This window comes from Ochotona princeps, chromosome 4 (genome assembly GCF_030435755.1).
Source record: "Ochotona princeps isolate mOchPri1 chromosome 4, mOchPri1.hap1, whole genome shotgun sequence".
NCBI classification, from domain to species: Eukaryota; Metazoa; Chordata; class Mammalia; order Lagomorpha; family Ochotonidae; genus Ochotona; species Ochotona princeps.
Genome location: NC_080835.1, coordinates 39,032,096 through 39,050,862, shown reverse-complemented (window position 1 = coordinate 39,050,862; position 18,767 = coordinate 39,032,096). Strand labels below are relative to the sequence as shown.

The 18,767-nt window shown below is 42.3% G+C and overlaps 1 protein-coding gene across 2 annotated transcripts in view; it reads right to left on the bottom strand.

Moving 5' to 3' along the window:
* Positions 1 to 18,767, bottom strand: part of UEVLD (UEV and lactate/malate dehyrogenase domains) — a 46,137-nt gene that overhangs the window by 19,414 nt on the left and 7,956 nt on the right. For both annotated transcript variants that reach the window (XR_009245309.1, XM_012929401.3), the window contains exons 4-7: positions 14,618 to 14,781; positions 12,362 to 12,497; positions 10,519 to 10,637; positions 3,497 to 3,599 (exon numbers count right to left, since the gene is read on the bottom strand). Coding sequence is in view for 1 of the 2 variants with exons in the window: in XM_012929401.3 (XP_012784855.2) it covers positions 3,497 to 3,599; positions 10,519 to 10,637; positions 12,362 to 12,497; positions 14,618 to 14,781 (522 nt within the window). In the remaining variant the exon portion in view is untranslated. The remainder of the gene's footprint in view (positions 1 to 3,496; positions 3,600 to 10,518; positions 10,638 to 12,361; positions 12,498 to 14,617; positions 14,782 to 18,767) is intronic.

Genomic DNA, 18,767 nt, shown 5'->3' with positions numbered 1-18,767 from the left:
GCACTGTCTATTTTCTAATTCTGTCTCTCTGTTTCTCAAATAAATACGTTTCTTAAAAGATTTTATTTATATATTTGAAAGGTAGGGTGAGAGAGAGAGAGAGAGAGAGAGAGAGAGAGAGAGAGAGAGAGATCTTCCATTCTAAATGGCCACTGGCTCAATCCCCAAATGGCTGCAAAGGCTGGAGCTGGGCCTGTTCAAAATCCCATAACCAGGAGTTTCTTACAGGTCTCCCATGTGTGTACAGGAGCCCAAGGATGTGGGCCACTTTCCACTGCTTTCCCAGATCCATGAGCAGGGAGCTAAATGGGAAGTGAACAGCTGAACCTATGTTCATATGGGATACTGGTGCTGCAGGAGGTGGCTTAAGCTACAATGCCACAGCACCAGCACCCATGAAATAAATTTTAAAAAGAGATTTATTTATTTTTTAATGGGAAATACAGATTTACAGAGAGAAGGCGACACAGAGAGAAAGATCTTTCATCTGTTAGTTAATTTCCAAATGGTCATCATGGCTGGAGCTGAGCCAATCCAAAGACGGGAGTTTCCTCTGGGTCTCCCATGTGGATTCAGGGACCCAAGCACTTGGGCCATCTTCCACTGCTTTCCCAGGTCACAAGCAGGGAGCTGGATGGGATGTGGAGCAGTTGGGATATGAATATGTACCCATAGTGGATGTTGGCACTTGAAGGCTAAAGATTTAGCCAACTGAGCCGTCATACTCAATAAAATAAATTTTTCTTTAATTAAAAAAAAAAAACCTGGAAGACATCAGGGAGGGATGTAGTTAGCAGTTTCATACTGTTTACAGTGTTTAAAGCACTGTTCTGAGAGCTTTCCATGTGTTTATTCATCTGACGTAATCCCCAGAACACAAGTGGGTAGTATCATCCCTTCTCTAACAGATGAGGAAGCCAAGGCACTGGAAGGGAAATCCCTTCCTCAGTTGCACAGTGGGAGCAGCAGAGGAGGACCAGAGGCCTAACACCGGCAACCTGGCTTCAGTGCGCCATGACCACCATGCTGTACTACACTCTCATCAAGATGAGACGCCCGGAGTCTGGAGAGGGCAGGTGTCTTGTCCACATTAGTAAATACTGCTCAGCAGTTCAATCTACAATTCTACAATTTGGCCCCAACATATCCTGCCATTATTTGCTTTTCTCTTTTAGCTTCCTCTACTTTGAATGATAGATACACTCTCAAGACTGACTTCGAGTAAAATAATAGTAGCCAGGAGGCCCTCTTTCTCTGTAATGCTACCTTTCAAAAAATTAAAATAAATCTTAAAAAAAAAAAAAACCCAAATGGAGCAATGTGTATCTCTACAGGGACCAGTCCATTGCAATAACCTAGATGTGTCATGATGAGGCATTAACTGATTTCCAAATGAGTTTTAATTCCCCCAAGTCATTAGTGTACTTCTCTGTATCATACAATAAATTTATGAGATGTTAATTAATGTTATATTTAACATTACTTTATGTAGCAATAATTAAATTGTTACCAGAAATATATTATCAAAACTAATAAAGGGAACAAGAAAGCTGCTCTAAAACTAATAAAGGGAACAAGAAAGCTCCTCTAAGATGCTGTACACTCATTCAACATTCAACAGATAATCACTGAATTCCCAGTTGGTGGCAAGCATGATGCACTATGCATCTGTCCTAAGAATTCCACCTGAAGCAATACTTACTGATGGTTAATAAGGCACATAGGCAGAAATAATTTCCTTGGGTCCTAAATGGCCCCACTATCTCTACCATTTATGTACTAAAGAACCTCCTCAAGTGATTTGGAAGAGTTAAAGGTCCCCCAAGAACCTCAGTACCTGCAAGTGACAAGCATAAGAGACTATTCAGCTCCCCTGGGGATCCTTCAGAGGAAACCTACAGAGTGATCACTAAGACAACCACAGCACTCCTTCCCAAGAAGGAACATGAACTGACTGGATCCAACAGGGATTCAAAGGCTTACTGAAACTACTACAACCATTTTTTCCTACCAAGAGCTATAAGTTTAACTTTCTGGCTGCTGCTTTTTGGTACAGTATGGATTATGAAACTATAAATTATGGTCGAGAAATACAGGGTATCTAAGGAAAGGAAAAGCAAAACTAAGCAATGACAGCATGATAATTTGATCTTACCTATAAAGCAGCAGCAAGGTCTCCATCTTTTTTTTTTTATGATACAACCTTACTAGCAAAATGTCTTCAATCCCATGTCCCCAATTACAATATTTATCTACACAAATGTTCACACTTCTGTACTAATATACTAATACTAATACATATACAAAAGACTTCAATGAATTGGAAAACATTTTAAATTACATTTATTTATATAAATTTTATTTATTGAAGTAAAAAGCTTATGGTCTTATTAAAACCATACTTTTAGTGAAAGAAATGTGAAATGATTACTTTTTACTTAATGTTGGTTTAGTATTTTGCTACATATCAAGAAGGAGGTACTATTGCCAATTAACAGATTAGAAAAATGAACTTTGAGAACTTAGAAAATCTAACAAATGTTGGAGCTATAATATTACAAAGCTGGGATGAAAATCTTGTCAGGGCCCGGCGTGATAGTGTAGTGGTTGAAGTCCTCACCTTGCACACACTGGGATCCAATATTGGAGCTGGTTCTAATCCCGGTGGCCCCGCTTCCCATCCAGCTCCCTGCCTGTGGCCTGGGAAAGCAGTCGAGGACAGCCCAAAGCCTTGGGACCCTACACCCACGTGGGAGACCCGGAAGAGCTCCTGGCTCCTGGCTCTGGACTGGTGAGTACCGTCCATTGCGGTCACTTGCGGAGTCAATCATCAGACGGAAGATTTTCCTCTCTGTCTCTTCTCCTCTCTGTATATCTGACTTTCCAATAAAAAAAAATAAATCTTTAAAAAAATCTTGTTGTCTAACTCTATAAACCAAGACTCTTAAACAATACATGGGGCTGGCGCTGTGCACAGCAGGTAAAGCCTCCTGTGGTGCTGGCATCCTATATGGGTGCCAGCTGGAGTTCTGGCTGCTCCACTTCCAATCCAGCTCCCTGCTAGTGTGCTCGGTTAAGCAGTGGAAGATGGCCCACATACTTATAATAACCTAGACATGGCATGATGAGGCATTAACTGATTTTCAAATGAGTTTTAATTCCCAGAAGGAAATTAAACATCCACAAGGGAAACCCAGGAAAAGCTTCTGGCTACTGACTTTGGCCTGGTCCAGCATCAGGCTTTATGACCATTTGGGGAGTGAACAGGTGGATGGAAGAACGAACTCTCTCTTCCGTGCTGTCTCTCCTCTCTCTGTTATCACTCTGCCTATCATAAAAATAAGTTAAACTGAAAACACACACAAAAAAATAACTTATCTGAATCTTAATTTCCCAATATGTAAAATGAGACACTTGGATGAGGTGATCTCTTCAAGGTGCTTGTCAGCATTAAAACTCTAAATAAGGCAAGTATTTTAAAGCAGAATAACCAAACCTTTGCTAATCTCCACATTAGGTAGGTTGAAGATGTCAAGGTCCATTGTCCCTCCTTTGGTTCCTTCTGAGGGGTCCAAGAGGACGAGCCTGTCTGCAATGCCCTGTGAAACACACAAAGACAAAGAATAGCATTACAGTAGGCATGGCCAGTTACTCATGTTAAATTCATTCAGAATGGCCACAGCTGTGGCACAGTGGGTAAAGTCACTGCATGTAGTACTGGTATCCCATATGGGTGCCGGTTCCAGTCCTGGCTGCTTCATTTCTGATTCAGCTCCCTGCTAATGCACTTGGGGAAAAAATGGCCTACATGTGTGAGCCCCTGCATGCATGTGGTGGATATGGAAGAATCTCCTGGTCCCTGGCTTCAGACTGGCCCCAGGTGGCTCAGCTCCTGCTGTTGTAGCCATTTGAGGAGCAAACCAGATGATGGAAGACAATTTTTCTCTCTGTCTCTCCCTCTCTCTCTCACATACCTTCTCTCCCTCTCTCCCCCATGGTGCTGTGGGCATTTGGGGGAATGAATCAGTGGAAGATGTGGGTAAGAGCTCCCTGCTCTGTGTCTCTGTTGTTCAAATAGAATAAGTGAAAATTTGAAGAAGAAAAGTCAAGAACGGCTACGTAAGAGTACATAAGGATTTGTATGCTATCATGGCCCGGCACAGTTGCCTAGTTGCGTGCACCAGGATCCCATATGGGCACTGGTTCATATCCTAGCTGCTTCACTTCCCTTTCAGCTTCTTGCTTGTGGCCTGGAAAAGCGGAAGAAGATGGCCCAAGGCCTTGGGACACTGCATCCCACATGGGAGACCCAGAAGAAGCTTGTGGCTCCTGGTTTCGGATCAGCTCAGCTCCACCTGTTGTGGCCACTTGGGGAGTGAACCAGTGGAAGGCAGATCTTTCTGTTTCTCCTTCTCTCTGTAAATCTGATTTTCTGATAAAAACAAAATAAATCTTAAAAAAAAAAAAAGAAAAGAACTGGTATGCTATGTTCAAAAGGATGAGATCCATTACAACTGACTACTGAAAATTGAGATCTAACAGGGCTTAATCCAGAAATCATTAAATTTTGCTAGTGCTAACTCAAATTTATATCTTGATTTTTTTTAAAGATTTATTCATTTTATTACAGCCAGATATACACAGAGGAGGAGAGACAGAGAGGAAGATCTTCCACCCGATGATTCACTCCCCAAGTGAGCCACAACGGGCTGGTGCGCGCCGATCCGAAGCCGGGAACCTGGAACGTCTTCCGGGTCCCCCACGCGGGTGCAGTGTCCCAATGCATTGGGCCATCCTCAACTGCTTTCCCAGGCCACAAGCAGGGAGCTGGATGGGAAGTGGAGCTGCCGGGATTAGAACCGGAGCCCATATGGGATCCCGGGGCGTTCAAGGCGAGGACTTTAGCCGCTAGGCCATGCCGCTGGGCCCTATATCTTGATTTTATCATTTTATGTAATAAATTCCATACTGAAGAGTTCAGATTTTTGGATCTACTTTAAGTGGTTCTGGGATCCATTTCTATCATGAAGGTCAAAACTAAGGTCAGGTTTCTTTTTTTTTTTTTTTAAGGGGATAAAAGTCATTAACCTAAAATCAAGTCCTGTCACCCTGAGGTACCCTCCCAAGAGCGCTAATGGGAAATACTCCCCACGCCGGTAAACGGCTCCCTGACAGGCAAGAGGACTGAGCGTAAATAACAGCACAGAAACTCCCAGGAGTCATTTCCCCTATGTGACAGTCCTTCTCCAAAGTGGCAGGAACCTGAGGGACTCACCAATCTCAGTGGGCAAGGGCATCAGTGCTCAGGGGTCTGTCAGAGTACTGGTCATAAAGGAGGCAGTTAAGAAACAACCCGCTATAGTTCTTTGTTTACTGCATAATACCGGGAAGGTCACTGAACTTCGCCTTCATGGGTTTCTGAGAATAAATCATCTGACACAGGAGTGACATAGAGCAGATCTCTCTGCGTCACAGTTATCACGTTCACTGTTGTTAATCACAATAAGGCTGACGCACAGAAAACTAAGAGTTACTTTTTCATTCATTAGACAAACGAAAATTCAAAGGTGTAACAGCAGTACTTGTGAGAAGACAGGAATGCTCATACATTGTGCATGCAGAATAAACTCTGCATAGCTGATAAAAGGGACAATTTGACCATTACTATTTTTTTTTTTTTAATTTTGATGATCTTTACATAGTTGATTAGGGCTCCAAGGGTCAAAGGCTACAGGAAAGTGGGTAAGATCATTGTTTCCACATTCTCTTTATTCCTTCCTGTGTCTGGGGGAAGGAGGTAGACAAAGGGAGAAGCCCACACCCAGCTTCCCAACCTTCTCAGGTCCCCGATGTGGGGCATGCTCCGAGAGCACTGCTCAAGTGGTTTTGATAGTTTAACTGTTCTGAATTGCTACCAATCTTGCCATTCCAAGCATGATAAAATCTCTTCAGAACCCACTGGCTGACATAGTCCACCTTAGCATCTCTACTTGCCCAGATTTTCACTGCCAACATTTGGCTAGGGTAGATCAATTTGTTCTGTCCTCTGCTCTGCTACCAGGTGTCCTCTGCAGGCTCCAATGCACTGCCATATCCTCCATGTGCACGTGGATATGCTGTCCACTGCTCCGTCTGAGCCACTGAGGAGGCCCAGCTTTGACACATGCACTCCACTGTCAGACCATGGAAGCTGCAATTCTCTCCATGGTTTGGGGTCCTGACTCCAACAATTCAATTGGGAGATCCCCAAGAAACTTCGTCTGAGGTGATCCCAGACCAGATTCTTATGTATGCTTGCCAGTACAGGGTCTGGCACAGATTGTCACCCCAATCACCCTATGCATATGCTGGTGGTTGCAATTGCTGGGTCAGTACTGTCTCCAGCCCTGTCTTCTACACAAACCATTGAGTGTTGCAGCCCAACCTGATCCTGCCTACCACATGCTCGGCCCTCACACAAACCAGTGGGAGCTGCAGCCTAGCTGGAGCAACCCATAATAACCCCTACAAGGCCAACACCCTGCCCTGGTTCCCATGCTTGCTTGTATGTACAGCCGACGGTCCAGTCTGTCCCATATCCCATTCAGCTCTCATGCATGTTAATGAGCATTGAGGCCTAGTTAAACCCAAGCAGCCCCACTATCCAGCCCACACATGTCACCGGGTGCCACTCTCTGTCTAGTCATGCCTGCCCCAGTCCTGGTTCTCATACTCACCAATCAGAGTGGCAACCCAAGAGAGAGGTGCCCGCTGTTTTCCTACTGAGCCCAGTTCCACTCCTGGATGTTGCACTCTGCAGGTAGTTCTGCAGTTTGGCTTGACAGAATTAGCCCCCAGGGCAAGTTATCTGCCAGCTGATGCTGCAGCAAAGCCCAACCAACCCTCAATCACTCTGGCTTATGCATGCACCAGTAGGAACAGTCAACCCAGCCTGGCTCTTCCCTGATCCAGTTCACATGAGGCTCACAGGTGTTGGAGCACTGCCCGGTCTGATCTGTCACCATTCCAACTTATGCTCTCCAGTGGGGATGGAGGTCCAACAGGGGAGCTTTCCACAGCCCCTCCCTCTGGGTCTCGCATGTGCTGGTTGAGTGCTGCAGTCCGGTCTGGCATGGTCTGCCTCACCTCGACATTTTCCAGTGGGTGCTGTAGCCTGGCCCGGCCTAACCCGGCCCATCCCCAATTCCAGCTCAGGTAGGTGGGGGCTACAGCCTAGCCCAGCACAGCTGGCACCCAGTCCTGGCCATCATGTGTACTGGCGTGTTGCGACTGAAGCCGACCTGACCCACACTCTATTCTGGTACTCAGATTCACCAGCAGGTGATGTAAACTGGCCCTGCCTGGTTCACTCCCATCCTGTGCCAAATATATGCTACTCGGTACCTTTCCTTGGCTTGGTCTGGGATGCTCCCTATCATGGTTCTTGCACTCACCTGCAGGGACTATGTCCTGACAGAGGAGTTTCACAGGGTCCTCCATCAACCTCTCCCAATGCCAGATCTCGCACACACAGGTGGATCCATGGGCAATTGGGCCATTTCTAGCAAAATCTCAGAACATTAAATATAGGGGCTGGCACCTAGGCATATCAGGCTAAGCCTGTGGCATTAGCATACCACACAAGCACCAGTTAGAGTCCCAGCTTATTCCATGTCTGATCCAGTTCCCTGCTAATGTGGCTGGGAAAACAGCAGAAGATGGCCCACATTCTTGGGCCCCTGTACCCATATGGAAGACACAGAAGAAGCTCCTGGCTGCTGGTTCCTAGCTTTAGATTAGCTCAGCTACAGATATTACGGCTATCTGGGGAGTGAGCCAGTGAATGGAAGATCTCTTTCGGTTTCTCTAATTTCTCTATGTTTCAAATAAAAATAAATATTTTAAAAATTTAAACACTGCTTTAATCCATCAATCAAATTTATTGAAATAATTCTACAAATTTAATAGGATGTATAATTCCTAACATTTGTGGATATTCATTAAGAAATTTCTAAAGAATAGGGCCTGGTGCCATGGCCTAGTGGCTAAAGTCCTTGCCTTGAACGCACTGGGATCCCATATAGGCGCCAGTTCATCTCCTGGCAGCTCCACTTCCCATACAACTCCTTGTTTGTGGCCTGGGAAAGCAGTCAAGCACTGCCCAAAAGCCTTGGGACCCTGCACCCACGTGGGGGACCCGAAAGAGTTCCTGGCTCCTGGCTTTGGATCAGCACAGCACCGGCCGTTGTGGTCACTTGGGGATTGAATCATCAGATGGAAGAGCCTCTCTCTCTTCTCTCTATATACCTGAGTTTACAAAAAGTAATAAAAAAAGAATGTTCCAAAGAGTAGAAACCACCATAATGTTCATCAACAACAGTGAGGCAGTATAAAGCAGTGGTTTTGAACAGAAATTCTCAAGCTCTAAAAGGATCACCACTTAAGGGTTCGGTGAAGACTAGGCATTGCTAGGGATTTTATTAAAAGGCGGATTTTGTCTCAGTAGGTTTGGCTTGGGGTCTAGGATTGCTGATTTTTTAAAAAAAGATTTATTTATTTTTATTGGAACGGCAGATATACAGAGAGGAGGAGAGACAGAGAAAGATCTTCCGTCCGATGATTCACTCCTCAAGCGGCTGAAATGGCTGGAGCTGAGCCAATCTGAAGCCAGGAGCCAGGAGCTTCTTTCAGGTCTCCCACACAGGTGCAGAGTCCCAAAGCTTTGGGCCGTCCTCGACTGCTTTCCCAGGCTACAGGCAGAGAGCTGGATGGGAAGCGGAACTGCTGGGATTAGAACTGGTGTGCATATGGGATCCCGGTACATGCAAGGCAAGGACTTTAACCACTATGCTATTGTGCTGGGCCTGGATTGCTGATTTTTAATAAGGTCTCTGATGATGCCAATGCTGTTGGTTTAAGAGCCATACTTGAATAGTAAGGAGCTGGTGAACAGATTATCTATCTTCAAATCTATTATTTATTAACAGTGTGACTTTGTACACACCGGTAACCTCTCTTTGCCTTGGGATCTTCACTTGTAAAATGGCAGTAACAACAGTACCTAAGGAACAGGGCTGCTGTAAAAATGAGTCAAGTGTTTAGTGGCAGTAGTCAGCATTTAATAAACCCTAGTTACTGCAGCTACTACTACTACTACTATTTGAATGCTATTACTGTTGCTGTATTTAAATTGTATACCTTATACCAAAACACTAAGGTTTATAAAGGAAAATGGAAGAAGATTCCTACTGGAACAATTTAGAGATGAGTAATGACAGTAAGACTCTTTGATAAAGAAACACGACTTTAAATGTCCTGTGTGTATCCAAAAAAGACAAATAATTACAAATAAGATGAATACATATTAGTAGCAATATGGAAGAAATCAGGTAGATGTTCATGTTATTGTTAGGAGCACAAATTGGTCTGTCCTATTGAAGAATAATCTATCAAGCTGTAACAAGTGCCATGAAAGCATCCATGCCCTCCAACTCACTAGAGCTATTTTTTGAGATGATGAACACCCCAAAGAGCAGAGCAAATGAGAAATCTGTAATGTTTTATAGGAACATCGTATTTAATAACAAAAGAACTGAAAACAAATCAAATTCCAACTAAGAGAACAGTGTACTGAGAGGGCTGTAAAAAAGAAACTTACATACAAAAGTTATCAGAAGGTGTTCTGAGCTGTCTGCTTCTAACATTTTCTAGCTCCCTGAACTTAAATTATTTGTTGAAGTAGGACCTACATGTATGTAAATGTGAGCACGTAATTTTTTTTAACACAATGAGAGGGATTTAAATGGCAAAATAATAAAATGTTAATGAAAAAGAAAAACTAATATCAGTAACCAAATAAATATATATGGGACAGCTAGTGTTTCTAGGCTACGCCTCTCAAATGCCACCAGGCTCCAGGGGAAGCAGGCAGGACTGCTGACCCTCTCTGCAAGGGGACATGGGTCTTTCTATCAAAAATTTATATACAGAATATCCAGAAAAAAAGACTGATGGATAAATAATTGAGTCCTAATCTAGTGTAAAATATCAATTCTAAATCTATGACCTTAAAACAAAGTAATTATAAAGGAAAAGGCAATATTTTAAAAAAAACCACTAATTTTAGAAAGAGCTAAAATTAAACATTACATATGGTACCATTACAGCTCTTAAAACTTCTTCAAATAAAATTCAATATTGCATTAAATAAGAGTTTAATTAAAGCAGCATGACTCAGAAAACACAAAAGAATTTGTGACTAAGTCAGATGAACATCAAGCTGGATTGCGACGAGGCCACTGTTAAATCACTTTTTAAAAGATCTATTCCATGACTAACTAGTAATTAAAATGGGGCATCGCTTCCAGCTTTCAGCTACTTATTCATCTACTTCCTAAATATACTTTAGGGCAAAATAATGTTTTCCTACATGCCAAAATGAAGCTGTTACTTTTCCAATATTAACATAAACTGCCTAAAAATATACATCTGCTATACATCTGCTGTGGCAGATGTATTTATAAGTATATGCTTACCTACCTTGGCTGAAATTGCTAATATGCAGGCAACACCCAGATCTCCACTTCCAACCACAGTGATTTTATTGACTGTTTTATTCTCTTGGTTTGTCCAACTCCTTGAATTAATATCCGAGACACCTAGAAAGAAAAGTGATTATCCTCAGAACTTAAAAATAACATTAATAATCGTTTAAGTGTCTTTAAAAAAAAATAAAGCAGCCAGTAGTTCAGAAAATACAGTACTGATCCATAGAGGAAATTAAAAAAAAAATATTTGGTGAACAAATGAACCCAAGTAATATAGGAATCTTTACTAAATATTCTTCTAGATAGAGGCTAGAAGAAGGGGTCTTTTAAAATATATATACATATGTATATTTAAAAGATTTATTTATTTTTATTGGAAAGTCAGATATACAGAGAGGAGGAGAGACAGAGAGGAAGATCTTCCATCCGATGATTCACTCCCCAAGTGAGCCGCAATGGCCGGTGCACGCTGATCCGAAGCCAGGAACCTGGAACCTTCTCCAGGTCTGCCACGCGGGTGCAGGGTCCCAATGCATTGGGCCGTCCTCAACTGCCCTCCCAGGCCACAAGCAGGGAGCTGAATGGGAAGTGGAGCTGCCGGGACTAGAACCGGCGCCCACATGGGATCCCGGGGTGCTCAAGGCGAGGACTTTAGCTGCTAGGCCGCGCCACCGGGACCTTAAAATATATTTAAAATATTATGTAAAATTCTGGGCCTAGCACAATAGCTTAGTGGCTAAATCCTCACCTTGCACGCACTGGGATCCCATATGGGCACCAGTTTGTGCCCTAGCTATTACTCTTCCCATTCAGCTCCCTACTTGTGCGCTGGGAAATCAGTGAAGGATGGTCCAAAACCTTGGGACCCTGCACCTGCATGGGAGACTCGGAAGAAGCTCCTGATTCTGGCTTCAGGTAGACCCAGCTCTGGCTGTTGTGGCCTCTTGCAGAGTGAACCAGCAGTTGAAAGATCTTTCTCTCTGTTTCTTTTTCTCTCTGTATATCTGCCTTTCCAATAAAAATGAATAAATCTTTAAAAAATTATATAAAGTCCTAAAAATTTAGGATTTCCATATTCTGGAAAAAAAATTCTAGGGCCCGGCCAGTAGCATAGTGGCTAAAGTCCTCTACTTGAATGCGCCAAGATTCCATATGGGCGCCGGTTCTAATCCCAGCAGCTCCACTTCCCATCCAGCTCCCTGCTTGTGACATGGGGAAGCAGTCAAGGACGGTCCAAAGCCTTGGGACCCTGCACCTGCGTGGGAAACCTGGAGGAGGTTCCTGGCTCCTGGCTTCGGATCGGCACAGCACCACCTGTTGGGGTCAATTGGGGAGTGAACCATTGGACAGAAGATCTTCCTCTCTGTCTCTCCTCCTCTCTGTATATCTGCCTTTCCAATAAAAATAAATAAATCTTTTTTAAAAATTCTGATTCTTAATTGCTCTGGTACAAAACACAGAAGAATGCTTAATATCTTACTAAAATTCCAAAACCTGAGGACTTGGTATTTTTCCAAAGACTGGTTGATTGCTGTAAAATGCAGAGTGACAAAGAGGGGGAGGCAGAGACCTTCCATCTGTTGCTTTATTCTTAGGCTAGAAACAACTGGGACTAGTTCAAGCTGAAACCAGATCTCCTTCCTGCACGACACGCCATCATCTGCTCCTCCCATGTACATAAGCACTGCATCCATGGGGGAGACCTGGAAGAAGCTGTTGGCTCCTGGCATCTTACCTGCTCATTTGGGAAGTAAAACAGAGAGACCTCTGTCTGTCTTGCTCATATTCTGCCTTTCCAATAAAAAAAAAAAATCTTTAAAAATATATATACAAACCTTCAGTTATTTTTGTAATATAGGCTAGCAACTCCGCCTGCCGAGCCTCATCAGATGATGGCAGAGAATATAAGGGAAGTTCCTCTTGAAACTTGGCAATCATCTCTTTAATTAGTCCAACGATGACAGATTTAGGCTGTAGAATACATTTAAAGGGAAAAGTTACACACAGATTTTGCTAAAGAATGCATATTTTAAAAAAAAGGTTTATTTATATTTATTTGAAAGGCAGATTAACATGGAGAGAAGAAGGGACGTAGATCTTCCCTAAATGGCTGCAATGGCTGGAGCTGGGCCAGTACAATGTCAGCAGAGCTTCTTTTTGGGTCCCCCACGTGAGCGTAGGAGTCCAAGGACTTAAGCTATCTTCTGCTGCTTTCCAAGGCACATTAACTGGGATCTTCATACAGGTGTCCATATGGGATGCCAGTTCCACATGGGAGCTTAACCTACTATACCTTAGAGACAGCCCGTAAAGGATGCATCTTTAAAATTACACATTGCTTTTGAATTGGCCAATGTTGTCGTTTTTTTCAAAACCACCACAGAAATAATGTAATACTTTTAACTTCTTTGCAACTAAAAATAACAAAGCAAAACAAAAAATACTAAGTCAACACATCCCTAACATAAGAAAGTAGCATTATTGTACTCCGTAGATACTTACGTTTGAAATAATTTTTCTTGTTTAAAAGCGTTTCACTTTGAAATAATTTCAGACTTAGAAAAGAGTTGCAGGGCCTGGTGGCGTGGCCTAGCAGTTGAAGTCCTCGCCTTGAACGCACCGGGATCCCATATGGGCGCCGGTTCTAATCCCGGCAGCTCCACCTCCCATCCAGCTCCCTGCTTGTGGCCTGGGAAAGCAGTTGAGGACGGCCCAAAGCCTTGGGACCCTGCACCCATGTGGGGGGACCCAGAAGAATCTTCTGGCTCTAGGCATTGGATTGACTGAGCTCCAGCTGTTGTGGCCACTTGGGGAGTAAAACAGCAGATAGAAGGTCTATCTCTCCTTTTCTTTATAAATCTTACTTTCCAATTAAAAAAAAAAGTATGCTCTTATACTAATTTCTACTAGTGACTGTAGAATAAAATAGTTTTCTACCTTCTGTAAGTCAGTTTAGCAATTTATAAGATCTTCAAAATATCTAAAACATTCAATCCAATAATTCTATATCTAGAGATTTTTCATCAGGAAGAAAGGACATACACAAACAAGGGAACTATACACAAACATTTACTTTTAGAGATGTTCATCATTAAATATCTTATAAAAGACAAATTTGTAAATATTAGGTAGTGTTCTTATGTTGGATTACCAGCCACCCAGTAACAACTAAGCATTTGAAGTTTGATCTGGAGAAATGCTATTGGAGGTGAAAAAACAAAGCAGAACACAAAATTGCACAACATAAAGACTCATAAAACAAATAAACTAGTTTCCTAAAATTCATTGGTGCAGATAAATTTTAAAACGTATGAAAAGTTAAAACAAAGCACATTACAGAAGATCACATACAGCATAATTCAGTCTTCAAAAGGACCAGAAATGGACAAAACTGCAAAGAAATATATTTATTAAATAAGAATATTTAATAGGGAGGAACTGGAAAATAAGGCCCCAGTATCTTGCTGATAGTTTTTCCTGTGCCTTTTCAAGCACCTTAGGGTGACAGAAAGGCAGGGAGCAGAGGGTGGGTACTATGGCGTGGGACGTTGAACCGCTGTTAGTGATGCCTGAACCCTACACTGGAGTGCCAGTTTGAGTCCTGGCTAATCGGCTTCGGATCCATCTGGGAAGGCAGTGGATGATGACCCAGATACTTGGGTTCCTGCTACCTATGACAGAGGCTTAGATGGGAGTTCCTGGTTCCTGGTTTCAGCCTGGCCCAGCCCCAGTTGTTCTAGGCATTTGGGGGAGTGGATCATGAAAGATCTCGTTCTGTCAGTCTGTTTCTCTCTCTCTCTCTCTCTGTCATTCTACTTTTCAAATAAATAAATATATAAATCCTTGGGAAAAGAGAAATTCAGGGAGCAAACAACAGTTGGCTCCCAGACCTACAGAGATCAGCTTTGCACAGGCTACTGTCATGAGGGTTCTGGGACTCGGCTGAGCCTGAGGAACTCAAGTCCAAGTCACTTTCAAGACCACATGAAGAGTGTCATTGAAATACAGTATTATAATTAGCTGTACCATCAGGATCAAAGACAAAATTCAGGAAAATAAAAGTCATTTGAGTAAAATCCAATTAATCTTACATGGCTCCAGTTCTGAAGATAGGGCAAATAGATCCGGCCTTGGGCATCCACATGTTTTCCAACTGAGATTCCCATATTTGCAGTTGGCCTCAGGAAGCAAATTGGGGGTGCAAAAGGGTGAGAATCCAAAATCCAGAAGCGAACTGGTATGTTATACGTATTACCTGTTTGACACAGAAAAAACACATCTTTAAACAATAATGAAGAATACATATTATGATATGGCTAAGTGACTAACAACTGTACAGTTTCATCAAGTTTACATATAAAGTATTAATGTAAATTAAGGCCAATTTCTGCCATATCACCAATAGAAATATGTTATTATTATATCATAGAAAAATATTTTAGGAAATTTAATTAATACAATGGCCAGTTCACCCAATTCAATTCAGCAAATACTTCTCGGCCCTATTGTTTTCTTTCCCTTACCTAAGCAGAGGTATTACACTTTTCTTGGAAGGGTGTAGATATCTCCATTTTTATGCTTATCCTATATTGAAATTAGTTGCACACAGATCTGTTTTCCTGTTAACAATGTATACCTGCAGAGGGGATTAAGTCACATTCATGCTATATCTCTAGCAACATATTTAGTGCCTACTATACTAGCTGCTTAATAGAAATCTCTTATATGAATAAGAGTAAACAGATCAAAATGAGTGAATAAACCAAACTGAGCTTGATATTTGCTCTCATGGAGCCCAATTACCACACCTACATAACAGTGAAGCTGAGTTAGATACACAGAACTTAGAAATAACCCTAACAGTTGCCTGTCCGGTGGCCTTTTTTTTTTTTTTTAACATGAATAACCTGAAGATATTCACCACTCACTTGCATAGATTGAGATTCACTAGATGTGGGGTGGAGCCCCCAAATCTGCATTTTAAACAGTCTATTACATACAAAAAAATCTTTTTTTTTAACATTTTATTATTATTATTATCATTTTATGATACAATTCCATAGGCTACTGGCATTTCCCTAATCCCCTCCCCAATTCCCTCCCCCACCAAGTTCCTCTATATCATTACTAACATATAGTTCTTCATACACAGTCATATGTCCATCATTGTGGGCATGGACAATGGCAGAGTCCAGCATCCTATTGTCAAGATATAGTGAACAGTTTCATTGTAAGTCCATCTTTGTCTGGAAGTAGAAATGCATACTACACTGTATCCTCACATTTGGATATGTTAGTCTCCATTTCATAGCTACTGTACATCCCCTTAAATGAAAAGTCATAATACAAAATCAGGAATAGAAAGAAAAATAGAAATTTACAATGCCCTGACGTTAAATGACATGCTACTAGATATGACAGTCTCCATTACACAGCCACTATACAACCCTTTAAATGAAAAGCCACAAAACAAAATCAACCTCAGGGAGAAAAAAGAAATTAACAACAGCATGAAGTTAAATAACATGCTATTAAATGACTAACGTGTAGCTGAAGAAATGAAAATCAAGAACCTTCTTGAAGAAAATGATGCTACTATATGATCTATGAGTCACTGAGTGATTAATCAGAAGAAAGTGTTTTGAAGAGATGAAACTAACAGAAAACAACAAAACCCATGCGATACAGTTTCCATTGATTTTTGTTGGTGAAGTGTGTCTCTTCTAGACAACAAATAGATGGGTTTTGTTTTTTGATCCAGTCTACTAATCTATGACGCTTGATTGAGCTTAAGCCATTTACATTCAGGGTTTAATACGTATAGATGGTACTTTGGTCCTGTCATTTTAGGAATAGGTTGTTCATTGGTTTAGTCTTCTGTTGTCATTTTACTGGGATGTTCTTCCCATTTGCCTTTGGTTTTGGAAGGTGCTATTTCTCTTCTCTGTCAAGAGAACATCTTGAAGTATCATTTGTAGGGCAGGTTTGAAAGAGGCAAATTCTTTTAGCTTTTCTTGACTGTGGAAGAATTTTATTTCATTTTCAAAGACAAAAGAAAGCTTTGCTGGATATGTTATCCTGGGCCGACAATTTTTTTCTTTTAGAATCTGGAATAGGTCACTCCATTCTCTTCTTGCCTGTAGAGTTTCCTGTGAGAGGTTTCTTGTGAGCTTAATTGGCATTCCTTTATATGTCAATTGATTTTTTTCACATGCACATTTAAGGATCTTTTCCTTATGTTCAATTGAAGAGAGCTTGATTATCATGTGATGAAGATCACTTTTGGTCAAGCCTAATGGGAGTTCTGTGGCCCTCCTGGATGTTGTTTCCCAATTCTTTCTCTAAATTAGGGAAATTTTCCTTTATTATTTCATTAAGTACATTTGCAAACTCAGCTTCTCTTTCTGCACCTTCTGGGACTGCCATAACTCTAATATTTGGCCTCTTAATAGTGTCTTTCAATTCTTGGATACTTTTTTTGGCCTAATCCAGCTCTGCTTCCAGCTTTCTGTTTGCTTCCCCCTGATGACAGGAAATATCTTCCAATTCTGAGATTCTTTCTGCTGCTTGCTTCACTCTATTTTGGAGACTCTCCATTGTACTTCTATTTTGCTCTACTGTGTTCTTAATTTCTGATATATCAGCCTTGATTTGCTTTACTGCTTCCTTAAATTCTTTGAACTCTTGTATGTGCTTCTCATTGTTGATCAGGATCTTCAAAATGAGTCTTATGAATTCTGTGTCCCCCATTTTCTCGATGTCTTCCCCAGTGAACTCTGAGGTTGGCATAGGGTTTTGCTCCTTTGCAGGGGAATTTTCGGTAATATTCATTGTGCTTTTGTCTCTTCTTTTGCTCTTGGTCATTGTACTTCTGGTTAGCAGAGTCTTCTCCTTGGGGCAGGTTTCTAAGCTGTGTCACCCACAGGTCTACAATGCAATTTTACTTATTGCAGTTGGTACACAACTCTGCTTGCAGCCACTTGTACCACAACCTCCAGTGAGTTCCAGGCCTGGGTTCTTATGTTAGATTTCCACCGTGGTCTCCACAGTCCCAGCTCCTGGCTCACCACTCTCCACCTCCTGTGATACTGTGCTGAGGCTGCACCATTGTCTCTGCAACCTTTCTCCCACTTCTGGTTGGAGCAGGTCCCAGGATTAGAGAGACACCAGGTGTCCTATATATTTAGGTTGTTGGTGGCGCTGATATTGTTGGAACCTGTTGGACGTTAAGTCTGGGTGCCACACGGACCTATTTTGACCTGTACAATGCCACAGTCGGTATTATTTTCCTGCAGGACCAGTGCAATCCACAGAACTCAGTGAGTTCTCGCAAGCTCAGCACATGTGCAGTTCACTGTTGTCCCCTGCTGTCCTAAAGCTATTGCCACAGTATAAAAAATGGAGCCTGACATACCACTACTAGAGTTCTTGATCTGTTGGCCATTGGGTCTTAGAGCTACCCAGACCTGTCTTGGGTGGAACCTGTAGAATGCCACATTGCTGCAGTTCACTGAGTCAGAAAGGAGTTCACTCCCAGCTCAGCCTATGCTCAGTCCTTTCCCTTGCCTTTGCCTCCTTATGCAAAATGGCGCCCAATTCAGCTATAGGGGACTGACTGGGCTATGAAATCCACCCTGTTCTCGCACTGTCCGTCTGGGATCTGCTGCTTTGTCTCTGCTCCTGGTCAAATCAAACGGACCAGCAAGATGGACAGTTCTTTGTCTGCGTTCACCTCCCAAGCTCCCAGTGAAAGTCCCTTCCCACCTGATTGCTGGTGGAGTTCAGATTACCGTTAGCTGAATGCTGCTGGAGTATCAGTCTCTGCAACACCACACCGTTGTGTCCGCTGCTTTCCTGTGTCTGTCAGTCTCCAGGTACCCCTCTGCCGTTGTTCTGTGCTTTCCCATTTCCTGGAATATGTCCTCTCTGCTACATCTTGATTAAATGTTTTTCTGTCCACTTAAACGTGTCCTTACCCTATTCCCACATACAAAAATCTTGATTCATATGGTCCATCATCTTTTGGGAACACTCAAAGAAACATCACGCTATGACAGGAGGACAGTGTCCTCACTTTACAGCAGAAGGAGCCTTCCCTGTGAACAGCGACTATGACATGGTCCGAACACTATTTAAGGCCATGGCTGAGCCTGGAACTTCAGTGTGTTCTTCCAACTTCACCCAGGTAGGTCACACCTGTGGATTTAGAACCTCTCACTCTGTTGGCTGCCTAAATGCTAA